Below are 25,830 nucleotides of genomic sequence, written 5' to 3'. Positions count from 1 at the left end.
CACGAAAAGGATTTTCTTGTTTAGAAATAAATGTTTTATAAAAGGATGTTTCATTCGAGACCCACAGAGACACAAGAATGGAGACATTTGTCTGTAAATCATAAAAACAAAAGCAGAAAAAAATACGGTATAAAAGCGATTTTATTTTAGGGTAAAAATGGGTTTTATGACTATTTATTGGTATAATACATTAATTTAAAAACAGGGCAATGTGTTACAAAAGTAATTTTTTAATTCTGTGTATGAATAGAAACATTGGAATCACGCCTTACATATTTATTTCAATACAGATATTTCCTTCTCGTAATTTCTTTGAGTATATACCCATAGCGTTTGTCAGTCCGTAGACAGATCTTCAAAAATTGTAAAATAATTTGTAAATGAAAGAGACTTCTACATTATCTTCCTCCATTTCCAATAATTATCATTCCATCTCTACTCTTCTTAAATTCCTATTTTCAAAAAATAAAACCACTTTATTTAAAGTCTAATGTCATCCTGTGTAAATATTTGTGTTGTATACTGTTTTTGGGAAAGGGCTTTACAAAAGTTGGAAAACTTGTGACCGATTCCGTTGTATATTTATGATACAATAAAATATGTTTAAATAAAAAAAAAAACAGATAAAAAAATTACGCCAGTTGTTCATGTCACACTGGTGCTAAAACGACCTCTATCCCACGATCCACGATTAGATTTTAAATTTATATTGTGAATCTGATGTGTGACACTTTAATAAAATATTTGAACTTTGAACTTTGAACATATGTACACCTGACTACAATAAATGTATACACATGTAATTCAATTCAATTCAATTAATTCAACTCAGTTCAATTCAATTAATTTCAGTTCAGTTCAGTTCATTTCAGTTCAATTAAATTCAACTCAGTTCAATTCAATTCAATTCAATTCAATTCAATTCAATTCAATTCAATTCAATTCAATTCAATTCAAATCAATTAAATCCATTTTAATTCAATTTGTTGTAATTACATAAGTAATTTGATGGCTATATATATTTGTATATAAATACATGTATCGTGGATAGTGATCTGTCATAGGTATCCACAGTACGGACAGTGACGTGTTATATATACATGATAGACATATGAACATATTAAATCTGACAGGAGTGATCTCCATGGTAACCTTTATCTGTTTGTTAAACTTTTATATTTCGTTAATCTACCAGTTTTTAATTTGTCCTCTCCTCGTCGTGGTGTGAATAAAACCCAGTACGTTTCATTGACTAAACTGTATAATATATGCCAAGATAATAATCTTGTTCATATTACTACAATAGGTAGAAACGTGATAATAATATTAGGAGCGATATTATCACATGCGTATTCATGACTTTTATTAATTAACTAGTGGTAAGTACGGGATAACATATGTTGTAAAGAAAAAATGTCCGAATCGTGAGGTCGTTTCTTGGGGTTTCACAACTACAATTATTTACTGTTTTTGTGACGTCATACGAAAGTAATACAATCCCTTTGAGGAGTAACGATTCTCGTTGAAATATAAATAATTATACATTAGATGTATCTATGTAACCATACTTACCAATTAAAGTGAAACGATGACGTTCAAATTCAGTATGTATATATATTCACCAGAAACAAAAGATGGCCGATTTTGTTTCGCGCCATTTTAAAACAAAGACAGCACATGCTTATATTAAATAATTCATAACAGACCAATTGTTATATAATTATATACTATACAGTACTGGTCAGTTATCTTTGGGATCTTGACCTGACCACACCTGACTGACCACTATTGCTACCTGATCTTGACTATGTACACGGATTACGTGCGATTTATGTCGAGGTAGGCGGCGAAATATAACACTGTAGCGAGGACAGATGTACACTATAGGCCCGTATCACAGGCTTGACACCTGTTCTGTCGGCACTTTGATCTTACAGGTGTAATTTCTAATTTCTAATATTCCAATATCCAACTTCAGAATCACTAATTATTATTTTTTTTATTTATTATATTACATCATACATCTTTTTCTCAAACTAGAATTTGACCCGGAAATGATATTTGTAGCGTGTTAACTTTTAGACACGCGCCAACAAAAATACCGATAGAATTATATTGTATTTGTCAAACTTCCGCATTGTGAAATAAACTGAAAGTCTACTCCATTAATTAATTCATTCATTCATTCATTCATTCATTCATTCACCCATCCTTCATTTTATTGATTTATTTATTTAATGTAAACTAGTCTGTCAATTCTTAAGACGATTTTATAAATAAAAATGTTTTGTTATAAAAGTTTAGAATAGAAAGATAACAAAAAACTTTCAATGATTAAAAGATGATAATACGTATTTGATTATTTATTTAACCCTAATACTTAGACGGACTTGTTTGATAACTATATCGTGATTAATCCACACTGGATAATTAACACATTACGTCATATCAACAGAATCAACGTGTCATTTGCAGTTTTTGTTATTATCAGACAGAGGTAATTGGATTGAACTGCATAAAATCTCATTATTTCCACGGAGGATATCCATATTACGGAATGAAAAATGAACGGAATGTTGTGATGAAAATGATTTCGGTGTTTGTCGTTTCGATCCTCCCGTCCGACCTCCAGTCCGTCAGTGGATACAATGACCACGAAGCTGTTGCTATATTTCATACGAAACTATTTGTGTAATGTTACGAAACTGTTGCTATATCTCATACGAAACTGTTGGTCACTGGGTCTATCAGATGTAAATATGTGAACATGAAAAAAACTGTTATCATGATATTAATTGATTTATGTTAATTTACTGTTAACTTTAAATAATTTGAAATTGAACTTCTGTTTTATTTCGTTGTAGTCGTTAACGACGCTGAGTTCAGCGCGTGAGTTCTCAGGAGGAGAACATGACCAGTATTTGTGGAACAAGGTAAGCAAAGTAATGCCATTGTTTTGTATCGGGGCTTTGACCCCATTATTACTTTATATCAATTTAATAAGAGTCACAAGGTAAGGAAGTATCAAGTTATCGCCCCTTGTCTGGTGCTAGATGGGATACGTCCCGTATCATATAGTTAATGCGCTGTTGGGTGCTCTAAATATTTTACTTTACATGTACATATCTAGCTTAACCATTACACACTAAACTATGTACATTAACAGATATTACGCCTGTAGTTAATTACTCATAAGTTACCTGAAATTTAGTTAAATCTTTGGTGCACTGAACTTTTTATTTTTCTCTTAGTGACAGGCATACCGACTGATCATTAAAGCGACTAAAACTGTAGATTTCATACTCATCGTACGGTGATTTCTTTAATAATGAAATGGGTTTAATATATAACGATACACGAAACTATATTGCAAAAAAGATGTGTTATACATATATAAATATTTACGAGTTTTAAAACACCTCGATTGATGTTTGTAAGAAATGCTACACTTAAAAAGCCGAATGGAGTCACGTGGGTTCGAGTAACGCGTTAACATAGGCATACTTGTAGGATCTACCGAATTGTAATGCTATTGTTTTGCACTGATTTTGTTACTTAAAAAGAAAAACATAGTTTTAGACACTTCCATTTTTTTTGTAATTAGTTTTATGATATATTATTCAGAAATATTACGCAAGAAACTATTTTCCACAGTTACAGTCGCTTTAATGCACTTGACCTTGGGCCGCGGTTGCCGAATGGTTATGGTATCCCGACACTTTATCACTAGCCCTCCAACTCGAAACCCATGTGGGGTATTTGCCAGGTACTGACTATAGGTCGGTTGTTTTTTGTTCGGGTGATCCGGCTTTCCTCCACCTACAAAACCAGGCACGTCCTTAAATGACCCTGGCTGTTAATAGGATGTTTTAAAAAATAAGCCAAAAACCAAGCATTAGACCTAGTTAAATCTTAGATACACTAAAGTGTTAATTTTGACCGATATATCTGTAACTATTAAAAACATTAAGTTTTCAGTTGTACATTATTGTAATGAGATGTATGGTGAATGTACATTGAAAAAGATGGCGGATAAAGGTGTAGAATATTACACATTAAAGATACACCCAAAATGGTCACGTGCGTACATACTTACTGGAGAGTTACAGGAAACACAGAGAAATAAAACATAACTGTACACGCGCCTTGTAAACCTTATATCTCATTCACGTGCATCATTAAAATAATGTTGTTAGAGGCCTAAATAAATACCATGCTGGTTTGTAAGTGCTCGGCATTCAAATGTATTATTGTTTTCATTATTATTGTTTACCATTTAGTCATTTAAAAATAATGCCGTAGAGATTCTTGATAAGCAAAAGCACCTGTAAGTTTTGAAACATCTGTTTTGGGCAACAGTACATTAACGCTTTTTAAAAAGTTAAAACTGAATTAAATCTCATTTATTTCTAATGGTTTTCATCACGAAAATGTTATGTTGTAGTCCAGCAATCCACGTCTTCTTCCGTCCATGAGGTTAATTACCTTTCAAAGGGATATCGATTTTTTTCGTTTTCGATAACGTCTCGATAGTTCAATGCAAGTACACACGCAATTAATGTTTTGTACCAGAGAGGTATAGGAGTTACTTCCCCTTGGCCTACGTCTGTGGAAAATCGCGTTAATAGCCTTGATCACGTGACAACACCAGATACAAGATTATTGATTATTTTACGCACAAGTGCAGAAGTGTATAGCGATCACAACTTAACAAGGACAGACTCTCACAAATGTGTTTTTAAGTATCAGGATTTTAATATAATATTATCTCATTTTACACAAACTCAGTTTTAGATCTTTTGAAATAATACTACTTCCGGTTGTTCTCTTTATTGCGGTCAGTCTTCAACTGACATAATTTAAACAAGTGTTAATGAGTCGTTTTTTTAATGGAAATGTTAATTCATTTAATTCAATATTAGAAAATTAATCAGATGTACTAAATGAAGGAAAATGCAATTGATACATTTGTCTCTAAGTCTCAAGTGTGTAAAGGTTTGGTGTTAAAGCACCGGAAGTGTGACTCAATACAGATTTATCATCTACTATATTTACTTGCCCGTCCCTGGTTTATTTATTTACACCTTCATAAGCTCCATTTAGTTTGTGGTGCACGTGATCATGTTCTTTATGACGTCACATCTAGATCTGTGTAGAATTAAAGGTGTATGTCATAACCCTATTCGCAAAACCAAAATATTTTCCATCAGTCATTTGACTTTAATACCAAACAAATACAAATGTTCATATCCTCGGTTAATACATTTCTCTCGTGTTAAAAAAACTACAATCGACCTGATCAAAAGGATATAACAGTTTTATTATACAATTACTTTAATTTATTAATAAATAAATATGGATACCTTATATCAGGATAATACTGAAATTGCTCATATCATTCATGGCGTTCGGAACGTGGGGATGTTTGTCTCGTTTACTATTGAACATATGGCCGAATACTTTCCTCTCTGTTCGGGTCACTGACATCGTCGCTTCTCTACTCTGTTAATCTAATAATTGTCCCGCTCCCCCGATCTTATTCCGGATCCTACACCAGAATCTCTTCTCCAATTAGTGTTCCTCTTTGCCCCAGGACATTTACCGTGAATTAAATTTGTCAGGTTTTGTTTGTAATTAGAAGTAAATTAAACCTAACCACACATTATTTGAAAAATGACGAAATGTCAGTCAAATAATGCTGTATTACTTCTTCAAAGGTCCCCGACTGGAATAGCACCGTCTTTATGTCGATTTGGATGTAACATGAAAATCATAACTGAAATCACGTCATATTGTAATTAAAGAGATGGATAATTCCGGACTTGTTCGATCCAACAGATGAAAGGATACCGGCGGACGTCAATATGACATATCTGTCTGTATGAGATACAATTGTTATAGAAAAGACAATCGAAAGTATTTGTCATCGAATTATCAACAATATTGACGATTGTATAATTGTCACGTGATTCCCATCCAGACCGGGTCTGATTGACGGCTGGATAAGGCCCTCAGCGCCATTGTTCTCAGTTACCGTCTGATGGGGTACTTTTGATGGCCCCTAAGGACCACGTGAACTCTTATGGGTGCTATCCGTTAGAGCTAGTCGCCTTGATGTCAGGTGAACCATTACACAACGATGTTAAGACGTATTTTTATAAAAATTATATTGACAATTAAATTAATGTATACTTATTCAAAAACGTTCTATTGAATCTAGAAACGTGGATATACGTCCCCGGTTGAAACAGATGACTGTAGATCTTAAATCAAATGTATTGTTTATAAAGGACTGTTTCTAAAACAATGGTAGCTAAGAATGGGATGCTGACAATGCTTTTGTTTGATTTACCTGTTCTGTGCTGTAACTGAACTACCCGTCGGCTGTTCTTAATATAGCACCTATGCACCAGCTTGAGAAGGAAATAAACCCAAATGGTACATGACTCACCTTCAGAGACTGTTAAATGAACAAGGTGTAAAAAATGAATTCTTCCAACAACACAATTTTCACCTGTCAGGATAAAAGGTAGACAGCATGTTCGCCGGTCTCGTGGGCTTTCGTTTGTTTATTTGTAAAATGAAAATATGTCTTTGGTTTGAGCTTGTTGTTCCGACTTCATGGCTCTGATCTTTGCTTTACAATGCCATCCTTCCAATCCTTTGATATTTCATAGTCCATACTCGTGTGTTTTGTGTCTTTGTATCTCCATAATACAGTTGTTCTACCTTTCTCTTGTTTGTAAATGTCTATACCCCGAGTAGTACCACCTGCATTTTAAAGATGGCTCATTGTGTGTGTGGTAACTTTCAGTTGTCCTGCCCAACCACAGGCCTTGCATTTGTGGAGATCGTAAGATACATATATGTACTGGTACAAAAAAGAGTTTAGTTTAGTGGTAAAATGGTATTGGATATCACACTGAAAAACCTCTCGCCCCGAGTTGTCGTTCCTTACATTCACGCCATCACATTTGGCGTTCCCCCTTCCCATCATAGAATATTTGGCGTTCCCCCGACCCATCATAGGATATTTGGCGTTCTCCCGACCCATCATAGGATATTAAGCGTTCTCCCACCCCATCGTATGATATTTGACGTTCATGTCACCTCATGATAGGCGTTCCCCGAAACGCAATCCGAAGATATTGGTTGCCACTCTGACAAGCCCGACTGGGACATAGACCGCCTATTTCACGTCGCAATGCTATTCATTCGGCACATACCACCAGTTAAGCATATTACAAACAAAAGCAGGTAATCAATTTCACGTAAAAAAGAGAACCATTTTAAGCCATTTTTTTTGCATCTAGATCACAAGGTGGGTAGCGTTAGGCTGCTGGTGTGTTAATTCTGTTTCTACGTATAGGAAATAGCTAATTGAATTTGTGTGGTATAGCAAGTCCGTTTGTTACCGAAATAGGATCGCTCTAACCGCAAGAGTCGCCCGTGCTTCTTCTGATGCTTAATCAATCATTTTTCCAGCTCCCCTCCTAACGCGAGGCTGGGCATGGTACGTCTGTGTTAACATGTATTGCCTTGGTGTAAAACAAGTTATTTAACGGCTGCACGCGTTGCGTCTGCGAGTGCAACCGTATTAAGATGCCAATGTACAATGTTCGATATCTGTACTTTCGAAATTACGACGTTGTTTTAAACTTGTGTTCTTTAAATAACTCGATATACTGCCTTACTTAAATAAGTTCTTGTTATTGAATTAAAGCTTTGCAACATAGCACAGGGACCTGAAACAAATTCAAAACCCACATATATGTATTATATTTATCATCATATATTGTATGCACCGTTCGTGGAGAATTTGTGCTAAGCCTCAGTGCAATACTGTAAAAATAATATAAAGCTACACGACTTTCAGTATTTATATTTCTTGGAAGCATTATCATCGAACAATGATATTTAAAAAAAAAATAGAGTTCAGATTTCAGTTTAAATTCAGGACTTCAAAACAGTTATTATGATTATGACGTCACTCTCTTCAACAATGAACACGTGTGACTCTAAAGGACAAAATCTTTATCCCAAACAACAGTCCGTGAAGTTCAACATTCCTGCCATTATTAACGTTAACACTGATTTATCTTTTTGAAGATTTAGCTCTATTTCCTCACCTTTGGCCCCTGGCGTTAATTGCAGAGTCATAAGAGAACGTAACAGCCACATAAAGCAGTTCGACCAGCATCTATTGCATAGCAGCTGAACTCCATTATTAAATTCATATTCAAAGCCTTTATTTACATAATGTGTGTCTCATGTATAAACTTTTGTCCCGATGTGTTGATATTTACACTACTTATATGGTCATCCTATGGTATCCAATGATCACTGTTTTCTAAGAAAGCTTGCTCATTGTCCCACGTGGTGTTGCCAATATACGTTACCCGGATGTTAATATTCACAAATGGAGCTCTTCTTCTCCATCAGTGAAGGAGGTGCTGGTGTTAGAAAGATAGCCTTCTCTCCTCTTCCCATTCCACTTCTCTAGTTATTATCCCAAGCCATAGTAAAAGTGTCGCTAGGACGTGTGTATTGAGAATGTTATTTGAAGTGGAAGAATGTAATATGATTTTTACCAGTTGACACTAATTCCGTAAGGTGTTAGATCTCCGCTACCAAGTTTTGCCACCCTGCAAAACACTAGAGTTGGTGTTAGGGCCATCTGCTGACAGATACCAAATAGAAGGCCGCAATGCCCCATGGGATCGTTATGGAGGCGATGGCATGTCTGACAGTTAGCCACCTAGGAATGGTGTTTGGAGTCATATCAAAATTAATCATAAGATTGCTATGAGATACCCAATTGCGACATTTTCTGAAAATTCCACGAGATTCCACTATAAATTCAATGACAGCTCATCAAGAGTCCTGTCGGCAAATCTATTTAATATATATACAAACCGCATAAGTGTTTGGTGTAAAGTTTATTATTACTTTACGATGTAAGAAGGTATTGTTTCATCATGTTTCACTGACAAATAGCAGCTAATGTTTACTCTCCTACCGCGATATCTCGTGAAGAGTTGTGACATTCATATTTCTTAATTGCACGAATGTTCTTGAATAACGGTCTGAGGATAGGAGGCTTTTATTGCCCGACTGACTGACGAAACGAGAATTTAATTCTCTACCATCACATGAAATTGTATCTGTCCTCCTATAAACCATTAGCTAGGCACCAACTTGTTTTTTTCCATTGTCACGTTTTCGGATATCCTTCAAAACAAAGTGTTGTTTTTTATAGCCGTCTTCCAGGAACTCATCATCATCCAATGTCTATGGGAGAAATGTAACATGACTCTCTTTTTTTTTGAAAATAAATAAAGGGTATGGATTTGTTGAAATTTGTGTCCAACTGTTGTGGTTTTTTTTCTTGTTTTTTTTTCTTCAAAAAAGTCGTTATTGTTGAAGATTAAATAATAGTCAATGCTTTGGCAAGGAGTCGACTGTTGGAGACTTAAATATCAGTTTTCAATATCATTTTCTGAAATCAGTGAACTCTAGAGGTACAATTGAAGGCTTATTGGTCGCCTGAAGGTCTGTCAAGAACCAATATGTGCATAATTAAGTATCTGGCGTTTACATGACTCCATATCACTCGTCATTATTTCAAATAATGTACATCTACAGTCTAGTATTTCAACGTCCATGTCGAAGGAAATATTTCACTATCCTTTACATATCTGCATTGATTTTTATGTATTGTGATATTTTGACGGTTTTGTGTATCCATTTCAATTGTTTAGACTAAACCATCTGCATTCCTTCATCATTAACCGCAACATAATTGTAATAACCTTGAGTCAAAATCGACAAAAATTGCTTTTTCGATCGTAGCATTTTGACCGTATTTAAAGTGTTTGAAACACAAGGGGTGCTTTTTTCGAGCAAAAATATAAGTGTCTATAACTATAAATGTTATCGATAATTTCTGCTGATTATACTTTTTTCCTCAAAAATAACGAAAATAACACATTTGCAGCACGGTACCATAGTGGCATTCCTTTGTTTTCAAAATAAAATTTAAATTTTCGAAAAATAAAATCTTTTGTCCATTTAATCAAATAGTGGATTATTCAATTCTTGTGAATATTTCATTGATACTTTCAATTAAGATCACCGTGGTGAAGATTAGATCAATGTTATAAGAATCTATATGAAAAATAAAATACATATGTATACGAATGAGTCACAATTCTAAATACATAGACTAAATAACTGGTTAGTATTTTTTTCTGAATTGTTTAGTACGGTTGGTCTATTCATATATTGTCACACAGTGCATCATCTATCGAATTAGTAGCGGTATCTTATACACATGTACCAAATAGCCATTTTGATATTTTATATCGCTTCCCCAGTGAATGGAATTTGTTTGATAAGTTCTTAATTGTATGTCCATAGCACAAAACAACAACAAAATCGATTACGCTAATGCTAGGCTAAAACTTTACCCAGGACACGTGGATGTGCGATGACATTTTGCCTTACTCAGTGCTCAGTTATCGCAGAACATTACATCCTGATACATTTTCAAATTCTGCTCCAAAAAGAACCAAAATGATATAATTCCTTCAAAGCTCTACATAAAAATAACACGTTTGAAAGCTGTTTCCCGATGTTTCATTCTAAATATTAAAAAATATATAACAGATAATGATTAATAATTAGTTAATATTGAGTGAAGCTGACAAGGCTTTAGAAACCTGGTTGCAGGTTGTCAAGTTAACACCCGGATGCTGTGATGTTAACGTCCCGAGCCCTTACCACTCTTTCTCCTTCCCCTCCCGGCTAGGACGGGCCCATTAGTGATTGCAAACCTCTCTTCGGTATGGAACAAGATTAATTTTAGGTATAACTCCGTGTGGTATTCCCTGGGTACGTTTGGCCACATTTTACTGAAAGTCAATAGGTCCCGAGTTTTCCTGTCAACGGCCTGGCATTGGATTGTCAGTGACTGCCATTTCCTAGAGTGGTTGTCTATTGGTCATTGGCGAACATTTAAGATAGTCCAGCGCTAATTGTCTCTTTGGTTCCAAAATGTCCTGTTAAGGTGTCATTGAAGCTGGCTGATGCTTTTCTTCCCCTGTTGTATGTTTGTATAATGGGTGGATATCAAAATAATTAAAACATAACATGTAATTTTTTCGTATATAGTCTTGAGTAATTACATAAAATGTATACTCATAAACAATGTATTACCAAATCGGCCAAACTATTGTGTTGTACACATCTTCTATTGTTTAATATTTCATGTACTCCCCGATGTTTATCGTAGCCTGCTTGTCACGTGTTAATTCCTTTGAATGGTGACACAGTTCAGGACATACACATGTACTTAGTGTTCTTTGGAAAATTTGAAACTAATTGAAATTTATTGAAATTATGGGTCTTCCCAATCTAGGATTTGACATTTTGTTTGACACATATTCAGGTTTAGGTCGCTTTAAGCCCTTGGCATCACTGACGAGTCCTAGAAGGACGAATCAGCTGTATGGTGTCCAAAATATCACTAAAGAGTCCCAGAAGGACTAAACAGCTGTATAGTGACCCTAACATCACTGACGAGTCCTAGAAGGACAAAGCATCTGTATGATGCAATGTAATTCAGTCTGCATTTTTAATTTCTAACCCTCAATTTGTTTTGAAATGCAATAACGTCTTGTGTGTCTTTTGTAACTCATTCTAGCCAGTTTTGATATTCCTCATCTGGATTTCCACACTTTGGCCCCTTGAATCATCCTAGTAACACGACAGCTGTATGATGCAGTTTCATATTCCTCATTCCAGATATTCTGTCTTTTCTTAAATGCTTAATTCATATGTCAACGTGTTATTTAAAATTCTGTAAATCCTTTATGAGGATGGCCTGTATATTTTCATTTTAGATTTTTGAATGGTAGTCTTAATCACTAATGGGTCCTAGAAGGCAGAAATAGCTGTATGATGCAGTTTGCTTCTTTTGAGTCTCATCTGTATGTAACTCCTAATTTGTTTTGAAAGGTGATAATATCTTGTCTTTTGCAACATCCCTTATTGCAACCAAATTGCTTTTAATAGAAAAACACTATTTTATATAGTCGTAATAGAAACATTGCGTCTTTTTTGCCTCTCATAATTCACAGTCACATTCAGAATGATAAGATTCAGTAGTATTTGCTTTAAGATGATAAGATAATGCTTGACTTTCCTTCTATATCATATAAAATTTTCTTTCATATACTGATATAGTGCAATGGTTCAACTTTCCTTGCTTTGGTTTGTGGCATTACTTTAAACATATGGTTATAAACCATTGATATTCAACCTTCTGATATATCTGTTCTATACATGATAGCATTCTCGTTATATTACTTTATAGTTGGCTGTATTCGCGGTGAATTTATTTTCTCTATATTCGTGGTCATAAAATGCAGCGCGAAAATACATACCCAGCGAATATTTGTAATATACCCACATATGTAAATACATGTTTACTGCGGAATGTTTAGAAAGTATTTCTTAACTTGTAAAGTAAAATCTTTAAACCAAATTCAACTTTAAAATATAAAATTATTATAGTGTAATTGAGTACATAGCCTTTTCATTTTTTTCATGAAATCATAAGAATAGTAAAAGTCACTCTTTATTTAAGAGGAAACAATGTTATATATAGCTATAATATATATGTACAATGTACATTATTACACAAGAAGCAGGGATACCTTTATTTTATATATTGATCCATTTTCCACAACATCTGTTGTGTCTTCTTTGTTTCTACAATAAATATTTCGTTTACATTTTGTCGCAATGGACACAATGTAATCACTTAATAAAATTATTAATGCATTATGGAAATCTACAGGTAACGAACACGTTTATTTTCGGTTTTCTTTATTCACATATCACCCGAAACATTTAATGACAAATAATAGGATTTCATTTCTTAATTTAAAAACAAATTAATTTCTCGTGTTGGATCTAAAATAAACAAATTAATCTTAATGAGAGATCATATGAACACAGAAACTAGTTATTAAATCTAATGGAAATCCATTGTCTTCATACACTATTTATTTATAGTCAAAAGTCAAGCACGTGTGTTTGACACAGTCATTATTGACACTTCGAAAGTCATCAACACAAACTCGGTGCTTGTATCAATTTTCAGTTGTATGAGAACCTAGACACGTGCAGCTGGAAAAAGCACGTGCGATTAGCGTGGTTCAAAGGTCAATATAATTAGCCACAAGCATATTGGGAATTTTTCCCGGAAGGAAGCGTCGATGTGGCAGATCCGATCTCCGTTTCCTAAATGACTTTGCTTTAAAGTAATTAATTACCAGGGGTATAGCAAATAAAAAAACAATAAATTGATAATACATTTACACAGTTGATAGTTATTGGTAAATATTTATTTTAATTTTGTTTTGTGTTGATTAATCATTATATTCTGGAAATTCATTTTAGCGAAAAAAAACTGTTTCAAAGTTTCTTTTTTAATTTGAATTTGAAATCAAAATCAGCTTTGTTATAAATTATTTCTTTTTGTTTGTTTTTTTGTTTCTTGCTGGTTCTTTAGTTGTTATTAAAACGATTATTATTTCAGGATTATTTCTAAACAATTTAACAAATTCAAAATATTTAAATAAAATTTGAAAGATAACATAAACTAAAAAAAGAAACAAAACATATTGACTAGAACTGGAAACTGACAATTAAATGTAGTTGTTTATATTTTCTTTACTAGTTGTTGATCGATCTGTAAGAAACACAAACACAACAAAACTGGTTCCACTGTATCAACACAATTCCTTGTCTTAAACATTAACAATGCTTGAATAATTTCTTAATAGATACATTTTTGTGAATGGAATCCTTTGCCATGAATTGCATACAGATTGAGTAGTGGTATTCACACACGATAAATGTTTGATGAGGTTGTTGTACAACCACTCCGGAAATAGGGCACGGCATGGCCGATTATTGATCAACTTCAAGATAAAAAAAGACCAGCTTTGAATTAATATTCAATGATTACTTTTTGGTGAATGGAATGCTATTTAACTAAATATTGTGAGAATCTTAGAAGTACCCCGTTGGTCGCCTCGTTAGTTGTGTGATTGTAGCCAGGTGTTGAGGCTCTCATGAAGATCGCTCTGTTGTAAGGAAACCAACTTAAAGTGATCGATTTTTTTCAATAACACTTGTGTTAAGTACAATCTATTGAAGGGTAATTAACACGCGAAATGCCCAAATAAAATTGATCTGATCATGTTAATTTGTCTCTTTAAATAGCGATTCTGTGATCGCACTGCCGTATCTCTGGGCTTGTGTTGTAACAGTATTGTAGCAATTGTTTCTTTCTTCTTTTTCTCAATGCTTCAATTATCTTTCTATTTTTATAGAAACGCAAGCATGAGGTAATCATCAAACAAACCATACGATCGATAGGTTTAAATTTTTCAAAATATAGAGGGATGGGTTTTCTATTCTTTAATATAATTATTTAATTCAAGAATTTATTATTTCTTAGAATATTATTTATCTTGATTACTATTTCAAATAATAACCTTAAGCACACTTTTACAAGTTATGTCATCAAGAGCAAACCTGTGATTGTTTATTTAATTATTTATTTGCATACATATTAGAATATATTTATATATACAATTGCAAGCATTTGATTAACTCTTTAAAGAGAAATTAGGGAAGAAGAATAATTCATAAGTTACAATGCTAGATGAATAGAATACTTGATATGCCTGTAGTAAAATAATGCGGATCGAATTGAAACACAACAATGTAATATATGTTTTAATTAAAACCTTCCCAGGGAACGGAAATTTGTTTTCCTTTTTAGCAATAAATTATATAGTCTGACATGATTGATACTGAAAAAAATTGAATATTCATTGTTATCAAAAATAAATAAATGAAACCCTGTAATGTTAACTGTCAGAGAAAATTAAGGTATTTCCTTCCAACGGAGACTATTGTATCCATCAATACATTCAGATTATATTTTCATATTTTTAACGAAGTTTTCCTTCTAGTAAGGTAATGTAAGAATACAAAAAAAATGTTCAAAAATCTTATTTGATAAAATTCACATCTGATTGTTTCTGTCAAAACAAATATTAATTAAGGTATTAATTAATTTTGCCTGTCCCTATTGCGTCTCTATAATTGAAGTACCCTCTATGGTACCAAGGGGACTGTTACCGGTGTATGCCCCTCAGCTTGTTCGTACAACTCTCACCCTGGTACCAGTTAGGCCAGCACTGTATATTGATATAAATCGATGTCCCCACTCAATATCTCATATTTGTCAAGCACGTCGTGTGTTTATGGTATTGATATATTTTACACAAGGGGACTCTAGAACCCCACAGCTAGATACACAGACACGAGTTCAAAGATTACCTTTCACAGACTCGTAGTATCCTGCTGGCTCAGTCGTATTGATATTGTACTGTATAATACCTCAACTGTTATGAATGTTTTTATCCGTTTTGTGATGTTGGCTTGTTTTCTTTAAGATTTATTGAGCTAACATGTTCAAAATATATTACAAAATGGCGGTTTTAAAACTAAATAACGTTTGAATTTTCGTTTTGATTATAAAAATAATAAAATATGAGCAGAAAAATCTGATACATTTGTAATTTTATTCATTCGGTTTTGTGTATTTTAAAATATAAAACGCTAATAAGAGCTAATAAATTAAGAAGCTAACAAACTGCAATATGCATGTTTGCTTTAAACTCTATTCTTGTACTCTGTATATGGTAGGCTTAATAGAAAAGAAAGCGAGTAGCCCATTTCTCTTTTGCTTTGATCCCATATTTGTTGGTCTAATGTCTCATTTCCCTGTTTCCTACACGTTATTTCAATGCCTCGGTGTTTTATGGGCTAAGTCCCTAGGAATCCTGTTGGAATCACTTATTACAATCAATCTTAAGACAGCATCAAGAAGCTTTATGGACAATTTCCTAATTTGAAATTTGCTGAAATAGATTACGGTAATTGAGATACTGACGCGCGACAATTTTCTTCCCGTAACATCAATAAAATCTAGCGGTCCGCTGCGACAATTTGAAAATTTTCTAATTTGAATCGACTAAAGCTTCCTCCGTACAACGGTTTCCTGAAGAGCTCCTGTGGTGTAAGCATTGAGATATAGAATGTCGCTCGCGGATCAGAGCTACTGTAGTTTGACACTTTAATTAGGAGAAATTGGCGGATGATGAAACTACTTTATCCTCCTGAGTCGTGCTCGGATATTTCAAGTTTATGTCTCTTCTGAAGAAACATAAAAACGATCAAGCGCAAAAGGACAAAACAGAGAGATTCAGTAGTGTGTAGGCTACATTGAAAATTTGATTACAGAGTGTTTGAAACGGCTCCATTTTATGTGTATATTATTTCAAAGCTCATAATGAAAGTTTAATGAAATTTCAACCTACAGATAGTCCATATTACTGCATTTTGTAAAAGTACTTGAACAACATTTTCATCTTGTTTCATTCTTTTAAATGTAATGTTTGTATATGGAAGAGTAAAAACACACAATCAAAAATATTGTTTAATTGTCATGTGACCGCCATTTGAATAATGAATAGCGTAAACAAAACTTGGGAAATATTGACCTGAGCTGCATTTGCAAGCAGGAATATGATAAACACTGCAATGCTAAGTATACAAAAAATAAATCAAACAAACATCAACACCATTGAACATCGGACATGGATTTAAAATAAAACTTAACCAATTTAGCTATTCAGAAAGGAAAATACATGAAATCAACACAGTAAAATAGAGCGAACTGAATAAACTAAACCCATTTAAATTATTCATGCAAGGCAATTAATGAAATCAACAAAATTAAATAAAGGACACAAAATGAACTGAAGAAAACTAAACCCATTCAATTATTCAACATAGTAAACAAGTAATGAAATTAACAATGTTGAATATAGAAATTGATAATAAAAACTATTTTAATTATCCAAGCAAGTAATAAAATAAAGTTTATGGCTGAGAGAAAAACTCAATACATTGATAATGTAAACAAAATCAAATCACACAACTAATAACTGTATGGGTAGAATTGACAACTGAGTATTTACCTTATGAAACAAGACGATAGTTTATATATTTAGCACCTGTAAACAAACACGAGTTGTAGCGGGTATCACCTAGAATAATCGGCCATCATAGCAACATCTAAGACCCAAAGTAGGACCAACTCAACACTTATCTTCTAAGCATCGCCGGAAGGTGACACTCACATTAACGGCAAGCAAATATGTTTGTCTCGTTATCGATACGTCGATTCACAGTCCAACAAAGATCGGGCACCTCAGCTCTCGAATGGTTCATTGATATCGACAATCAAAAACTTTCTGTGATGACGGCTAACATATTTCTGGAGAAAACAGTTTGACCCTAATGACTGTCTACTCAACAGAGCATGCGCTACGGTTGATGAATTAAAGGCCACGTGACGCGCGCGCGGCTAGGACAGGTGCTGTGGTATTGAGTGCTGTACTACACAGAAAGTAATTCCCATTTCTTTAGTGCCGACAGGCAGTTTCTCGTACACTGTTCTCATTAGAAACTTTCTCTGCAAGTGGGGTTATAATTTGCTGTTCCAAGGAATTGACTCAGGCCTTAGGCCGCTTGCATTCTCTTCATGTCCGCACTGTGCCAAACAATGATGAACAGTAAACAGACGGTTGGATTACACCACTCCCTTAACCCGGGACACATTTCGGGGAGGTACTCCCCTCCCTACCGCTCCCCCGAGCGTGTGCGTTGTATGACAACCTCCACGGTATGTAACAGTAATCTGTCAATGCGTGAGCGCTGACTTTTTAATCACCTTTATTAGCTATTCTAAGCCAGCCCGCGCGATGTGTCTCATTATTTCCCATGTTTCATATTTTATGAAGTGAGTTTTATCTTCTCGCATTGAACATGCCGTGTGTATATTAGCAATGTTTTTTTTTACCTGAGCGATCGGTACACAATACTTCTCTGGTAAAAGTACACTGTGCAAACACGGCTATTATCGTGTATATTTTATTTATAGACCCTACTCGTGATACTAGTAGTGTATTTACCATGTGTGTTTACTTTTATGTTTTTCAGGGCAATTTCTTCGGTGGAGTTGATGATGGGTTACTTGCTCGAGCTGAGGTTTTGGCTGCTGTTGACATTTCTAAGCAATCTTCACAACAGATGATGAAACACGATGGACTATATGGCCATACTGCAGACCTTGGGGGTCACAATGCCACCCCTTCCCGTCAACAGTTACAGATGCATGGACACCCGTCATTCGGCCCCACCGACGTTATGCTTGAGCAGCTTACTTCTAACCCCACAATGTCCCTGGGTGGGATGTCCGACCATCATATGAGCATCGCCAACTCCCCACCCATCAATCATCACAACATGTATGCACCCGTGTATTCTCATCCTAACCCTATGGGTAACCATCACGGGTTCGGGGGTCATCATACAGTTCACCATACTATGCATGATACAGAATGTGATCCAAGGGAGCTGGAAGCATTTGCAGAAAGGTTCAAACAGAGAAGGATAAAACTAGGTGTGACACAAGCTGACGTAGGTAATGCACTTGCTAACCTCAAACTTCCTGGGGTTGGGTCCCTCAGTCAGAGCACGATATGCAGATTTGAGTCGCTAACACTCAGTCATAATAATATGATAGCACTAAAACCTATCTTACAAGCATGGCTTGAGGAAGCTGAGAAACAAGCCCGCGAAAAAAGAGAAGCAGAAGGTCAAGGACTTGCCTGCTCAGAAAAGAAAAGAAAGAGGACATCTATTGCTGCACCCGAAAAGAGATCATTGGAAGCTTATTTCGCAGTTCAACCCAGACCTTCTGGAGAAAAAATAGCTCAAATTGCTGAAAAATTGGACCTTAAGAAAAATGTCGTGCGAGTGTGGTTTTGTAATCAACGACAAAAGCAAAAAAGGATGAAATTTTCGGCAATAGCTGGTCACTGATTTTTATTGTGAACAAATGTTTGACGTTATACACGCACATTATATTGGATATGTGAATTATTAATCTCGTATCCAAGGAAGCCATGTTGGTGATACGTAACTGGATATGTGGAATAAAGAACACGTGAAATTACCTCATAGTTTATGTGTCCAGTTCAGGACGAGAATGACCACTTACATAGAAGTCATTTAGGAGTCTGTATATGGTCAGGGGGTGTGCTGCGCTGACCCTTCGGTATTTCACCGTTTTCTTTTTTAATAACAATATTTCTCACCACCGAATCTTTTTGTACCTGAGGAAATGCTCTTAGAAATATGTAAATGGATCATGACTTTTTATGAAATTGATTTTTATTTTTGTAAATAGAAAATAATTTATTTTAATTGTGAAAACTTTTAATTGTTGTTTAAATTATTTTAAGTTATTATTAGCCCATTCCATGATTTTAATTTGGAACTGCAATTGTTTTATTTATTTACATGTCGCAATAAACAAAATCAGATTTAAACTCAAAAACATTCCATTCAATTAATTATATGTAATATAGTGCAACATAATTACTACTTAAACGCGAGTAAAATGTTCCAATTCGCTTTAGATGTTAGAGCTAAACTTAAGATGTGCATAGGCACGAATCTATGTTCATAGTATTAATACAATAACCCTTCATCCTAGGATATTATATTCAATTGATTTATTTTATTTTAAATTTCTGAACGTCCATCATTATCACACGTGCAGTCCTCTATATACGCTAGTCATAAAGTTATTATTTTAACAAACGGTTACTTTTTTTATTGACTTATCATTTGTCAAATAAGCTATTCTAAATAGTATTTTACATCTATTGTTTATCATCATGATTTATTTATGCGAATCATTTTAGCGGTGCCAATGTCTGTTCCTAATGCTGTATCTCTGACTAGACTAGGGTGGGTTTATTTGCATATAAAATGTGGTTCCACTAAATATGTGTATGATCGCTAATCACTGTGGCTCTACCCTGGTTCGCTAATCACTGAGGGTCCTACCCTTTATTAAGGTGGTATATATTTCATTTACTTATATTTTATTTATGTATGTGTATCCCCACCGTGCCCAAGTCTGTCACTCTCGGCTTCACCCTTCCTACGGCAAAATTTTGTGGGTTGATTTCTTTGTATTTATGTTTGTAATATATATTTATTCCTTTCAAAAAGGGGGGAAACATATGTTTCTGAAATATTTGTACATATAGTTTAACATATGGGCAAAAATCAAAATATAAACAATAATTTTTTAATTGAAAGGGTTGTTTTTGTGAGAATTTAGTTGTAATGTTAAGATAAAAGATTTCCTTAAAATATGCACAAATTCTTATATGACATATATGTTTTCGATAAAATAACATATTGGCAAACATGGTTTGCCTAATTCTCAAATCTATTAAAATATATTGTTTACTATTGCTTATTTATCTTGCTTAACAAAATTTGACAATTATTTTTCAATTAACATTTTTATTTCGATTGTTTCACCCAAATTCAATTACTAAGATGCATTTCTCTATAATCATAAAAACATATGTACCGGAATGAAATTGTATCATTATTGAGATGGAGAAATTGTATCTTCGTAATCTCTTATGCGACATTTATATGTTTGCTCTGTCAGATGGTAGCAAATTTCCAAAAAGCCCCGCATTAATATAGCCAAGTGGCCGTATTACAGGTATCAACTTCCTGTAATTGGTCCTTACAATATGTTATTGAATTGTTAGAATATTATTAGTTCTTTATTGGTTTCCAATGCCGCGCGGCCCCGTCAGATGTAATATTCCCCAGAACAGTTGATATTTCAGCTATCTGATATGGCACCTACTACAAGGATTATTGTGACATTTAATGCAAGTTCTTCGACAAAAACAGACGGTCGTTGAATCACCATTGGGGTACATTAAGGGTAGTGACAAATTTTCTAGATTTAAACAAATCTCACATTTACTACTGAAACGTTAAGTATATCTTATCTTAACGTGATCATCTAGTCCCTGTTGAAATTTGTTGAATGCAAAAGCCTTCTATGATCTGGTTATGTTGTTTCTGTCGTTTGCTAGAAATACGATAATTCCGAATTAGAAACCCTCTGGGGAGCCTCCATGATAGTGGCTGTTGTATTGAGATAATGATCTAATGTCGCGAGGCACTCGGAAGATGGAAATAATGTAATTGAGTACATAAACATAGGCGACCACTGTAAAGGCACCGGTTTGCAGTACAGAGGCAGCGAGGGGACAATTTACTGACCATTCAGAGAGAGGAGGAAGTGCTCCCATCTGAGCCTGGAGCTATGTGTCCCCACTGTCACCTGCTTTCTGTCATTGGAAACACTGTGCTGCTAGTGCTTCCCAGTAATTACAAATAGTCATCATACACAATTACTATTAAGAAATTGTCACAAAGGACAGCTTTTGTTAATACATTGATTGATTTTTACCTGGAGAGCTATATTTGCTCTAGGGGTATAAGGCGTTTCACCAAAGGGAAACGCCGTGTTCCCTACATCAACACTGTTGTATTAAGATATACTACAATTTTATGGTCGTATTTTTATTATTACAAAATGCAATGTTTTATTGTTTTTATTTATACAAAATAATAAAATATGATGAAGAAAAAATATATATTTTTGAGTTTTTATCGCCGAATTGTAGACATATATTGTTGAGAAAAAGCAGATATGTTTTTTTGTTTGGAATACAAGACATTATTTATCGATTGTCGCGTGTGTTTACTCAACCGTGACCTTTTCAAATTAACCTGGTTAATATACTGTGACACTCGAAATGTAGACATAGACAGATATCGCCACGGATGACTGGACACTAATGCCTTGTAAACACAGTGTAAAGAGAACCCTTATAGCTTTCATACAATCACTATCCTTGATAAGATATTTTTATGCCATTTTTCTTTCTTAAAATTAATATGATATAAAAAAGATGTTTATATACATGGCATATGTAATATTCATTTTATTGCTTGTAACAAGAAAACATTACTTTTATCGTATACAATATATATATTTATTTATATAAATTTAGATATATAACGTACATGTATGTAAGTAGAAACTGAGATACATATATAAATATAATAAGTATCATGTACTCTGCGCAAATCTACGTGTTACACCTTAGAATATCATGTGTGTTTTTTTATAACAATGACTTAAATTGTTCTTCCATCGAAGTACATCAAATGATAAAACGTGAACATTTTCCCTCCGTTATTAATAATTTATTAAATAATTTCATAAATCAAATCACCTACTATTCAGAATTTGATAGGTGTCTTTAAAAAATCTCTTATTCTTTTATAAATATTTAATATTTAAGACGGGAAACTCCTATGGTATATATTTTATTTTCATTAAACACAAGTCATGCCTATACATGTAAATTGTTCCAAAAATTACTTGATATCTTTATATAACTGGACTTCGCAACATTTCGGCACACCGGACGGAAAAGACATCAGAACTGATGCGAGTAGATTAACTTTCAATTCCCAAATCAATCAATGGAACAATGAAACTCAAAAACTGTTACTTAATTTAAACATGTATTGTGTATATGTCAGGAAGAAATTCAAATTAATGCACCAAGTACACTGTAAATGGACAATGGGATGTTGTATAGAATATCTTATGACGTAGACATATAAAATAACATGACGGAATAGAAAATTTCCGTTTTGATATAACAAGCATATATGATATCTCATAGTGTTGATAAGTAATGAATAATATATATAAATTACAGGTTCTCCTTTCCAGCATTATTTCAAACCTAGCAATTTAACATGTGTATATCTATCGTAATTTGATATATGTTGAGTTTATTATAAACCGAATTTATTTCATAAGTTGCATTTATATGCAATGCTTTAAATAATACGAACAATGAAAAATGATCGAGAAGAAAAGTTAGACTTATATCAGACTATTTTCTTAACGGAAATTACAATAGATAACAGAAAAAATGATCATACAAAAATGAAAATAATTTCAATTTTCGAAAATAGGAAATATGATAAAAAAAAAAGAAGAAATTCATAAGAAGAGAAAATAAGGATTTTAGGTACAGATCTATGGTTATACATTGTAAACAAAAAAGTACAATGTATCAACCTTTTACTCAGTTTTATTTATAATCAAAATCCCAATGATGTTATAGAATGTTACATATGAAAGCAATCAAGCGTCAAATAACTCATTTTCATGTTAATTTCAATCAATAACATAACTAGCCGTTATGAATATTTAAGGAATTATATAATTAACGCTTAACGTCTCCCACAAAGAGACATACAAAAAAACGAAAGAGAACAGAGACGACAGTACAGACAATTAGACGACAAACCACAAAAATAAAATAACATGAAAGAGTATCATCCGGGCATTCATACAGTGACATGAGGGTGCGATGACAAGATGTCAGTGGGAGGTATAAATAAATCAAAATAAGAAATATATCTTATCACCCTCACATAGACAATAGCTATATCAGTTCGTAAGTCAATGAATCGACTAAAATATTATTATATTTGGAATATAAACGAGTGTTACAGTGCTTTTCTACAAAATATTGTAAATGAATTTAGAATGAAAAGTCTTATATCATGTGACATATTTCAAAAAAAGATATCGTGTTAACTTCCTGATGATTGACACCTAAAGAGCTCCAATTGTGATGACGGAAACATGGTTTCTCTCCGAGTATCTTGATTGTTAACCTTTGATTGAGTCGCGAGGTCTTTTATTTTTGGTGCTTCCTCCATGAATATTGTTATGGTATTCCAGGGTTTTGACTTTCATTTTTGTCCCTGTATGTTGGCTCTCAAGTCTGGAATCCGGGTATATATCACATGAAGAAATCCATCTCGAAGGAAAATGGTATAATCATGAAAGTTGAAATCTCCTCATATATCTGTATTAATCTTTATTGAATACACACGTCGACATATATTTGTAAAGATTGCCTCAAATTTGAAGTCATGTTCACCTCAACAATTTGCATGTCAGCTTCCAAAAACGATCACGCATAACAGAGCTTTCCAGCAATCATTAAGAAGCATTTAAAACAATAGAATTTAAAAATAGAAATTCATAATTTGATCAATCTATAATATCTTGAATTAAAAAATGTAAGAAATTTTATCTTAACTATTGAATAGCTGTAAGATTACATATATTGTCATTATTTTTAACGGTTCTATTGATCAGTCACAAACATAGCATTCGTATTGCCAATGACGGCCATACAGTGGTTACGTAATTACAAAACAAGTACCACATGAACCCCAAGTTCCCACAACAAACAACAAATTACATCAAAATGGAATTCCTACATATCAACTTTTTCATCATTTAAACATGTTGATCTTAATTATTTCAATATGAATAATACATTTTATTAGGAAACGTTTTAAATTGCGACACAAATTAACAAAAAAGTATATAATGCCTATCTGCATTTAAATAAGGTTAGTCATAATATGTTCCATTTAAAGAAAATAATGGAAAAAAACCCGATATATAAGAATGCGTACTTGTCATTTTTTTGTTCATTTGTTTACGGTTTGTTTAGTAAACAACGCGATTATAAATATAATACACTCTAGTTTATGTTGAACGAATCTACAAATTAATGCATTAATAAAACCACGTCTATAATATCAAAGTATATACATATAAACATATAACAAATACTCAGATGTCTAAACTGTATCCTCTAGAAGGTTGAAGCTAATAATAACCAAACATAATCAATGATAATATTACGTCATTTTAATGCAATGTTCACATCTATTTGGTCAACTCTCTGCACGGGAAGTCGGAAAACACTTCAGAGTTTTGCAAGTGGGCTCTTCCAGTAAATAAACACACTTTTCTTGTATATTCATGAGATAGACGCGATAAATTTATAAATTAGTCTCTGATATTTGAAGATATATAATGAATGGTTGCCATATGGTATTTATTGTCACTATGAATGCAAAGATGAATTATCATGACGTTATGAAGGACGTCATTACATCTGTCCGTTATCCAGATTGTATGCATATTGGATATCTGGTGACTAATATGTTAAATGTCTTTATCATATGGATCTTACTTCCAGATTGCATTTATAAATGAATGTAAACGCAATCAGAAGACCATTCAATTGTTTAATAAAGAAAGAGATCATTTTAGTGTAAAAATGTTATATCGTGGACAAAAAACAAAAAACAAAACAAAAACAAAAACAAAACAAAAACATCAATGGCAATCCATTGAAAACAGCAGAGAATGTTGTTTATTTGTTTACATTACAAAAGCTACATACTTCACGCTATTGCCACCCTCTAAAAGTTTAAGCTTCTCTTTATATCATTTGTAATTAAATGCATCATGCTCTGCCTCTATAATTGGGATGTTACTTTCGGTCAAATTACCGATCATGTTTAGGACATTGTAATTATTTTTGATTTGTTGGTCTTAAATAGACATTTATCTATACTATGGGTGTTATACTTTTAAGCATTTGTGTGGCAAGCAGCGGGTACGTCGTGGGCGCTGCAGCATCTTAAAGAAAAAAACATTGATCGTACCTTTTTGACGTCACCACCGATGATAGATACATGTGGTTCGTATTTAATGGGTACTATATTTAGTTGTTTGTATGCCTCTTTTCTGATATTATCTCATTGTTGGCAATGGTGTTACTTTTCCGATATGACCTTTGTTGGGATATATGTAAACACCGT

At 33.6% G+C, this 25,830-nt stretch overlaps 1 protein-coding gene across 4 annotated transcripts in view; it reads left to right on the top strand.

Moving 5' to 3' along the window:
• LOC117329628 (inhibitory POU protein-like) overlaps positions 1-21,697 on the top strand; it is a 79,463-nt gene extending 57,766 nt beyond the window's left edge. For 3 of the 4 annotated variants that reach the window (XM_033887654.1, XM_033887651.1, XM_033887652.1), the window contains exons 2-3: positions 2,865-2,933; positions 18,154-21,697. In XM_033887654.1, coding sequence (XP_033743545.1) covers positions 18,244-19,038 — 795 coding nt within the window. In that variant the 5' untranslated portion in view covers positions 2,865-2,933; positions 18,154-18,243 and the 3' untranslated portion in view covers positions 19,039-21,697. Of the gene's footprint in view, positions 1-2,864; positions 2,934-17,581; positions 17,837-18,153 lie in introns of those variants that run through there. The other variant, XM_033887650.1, reaches the window with a different exon arrangement.
• Positions 21,698-25,830: the final 4,133 nt, after the last annotated feature.

This window comes from Pecten maximus, chromosome 6 (genome assembly GCF_902652985.1).
Source record: "Pecten maximus chromosome 6, xPecMax1.1, whole genome shotgun sequence".
Taxonomy (NCBI): Eukaryota; Metazoa; Mollusca; class Bivalvia; order Pectinida; family Pectinidae; genus Pecten; species Pecten maximus.
The sequence above is the reverse complement of the archived record's forward strand: the minus strand, read 5'-3'. Positions and strand labels throughout refer to the sequence as shown.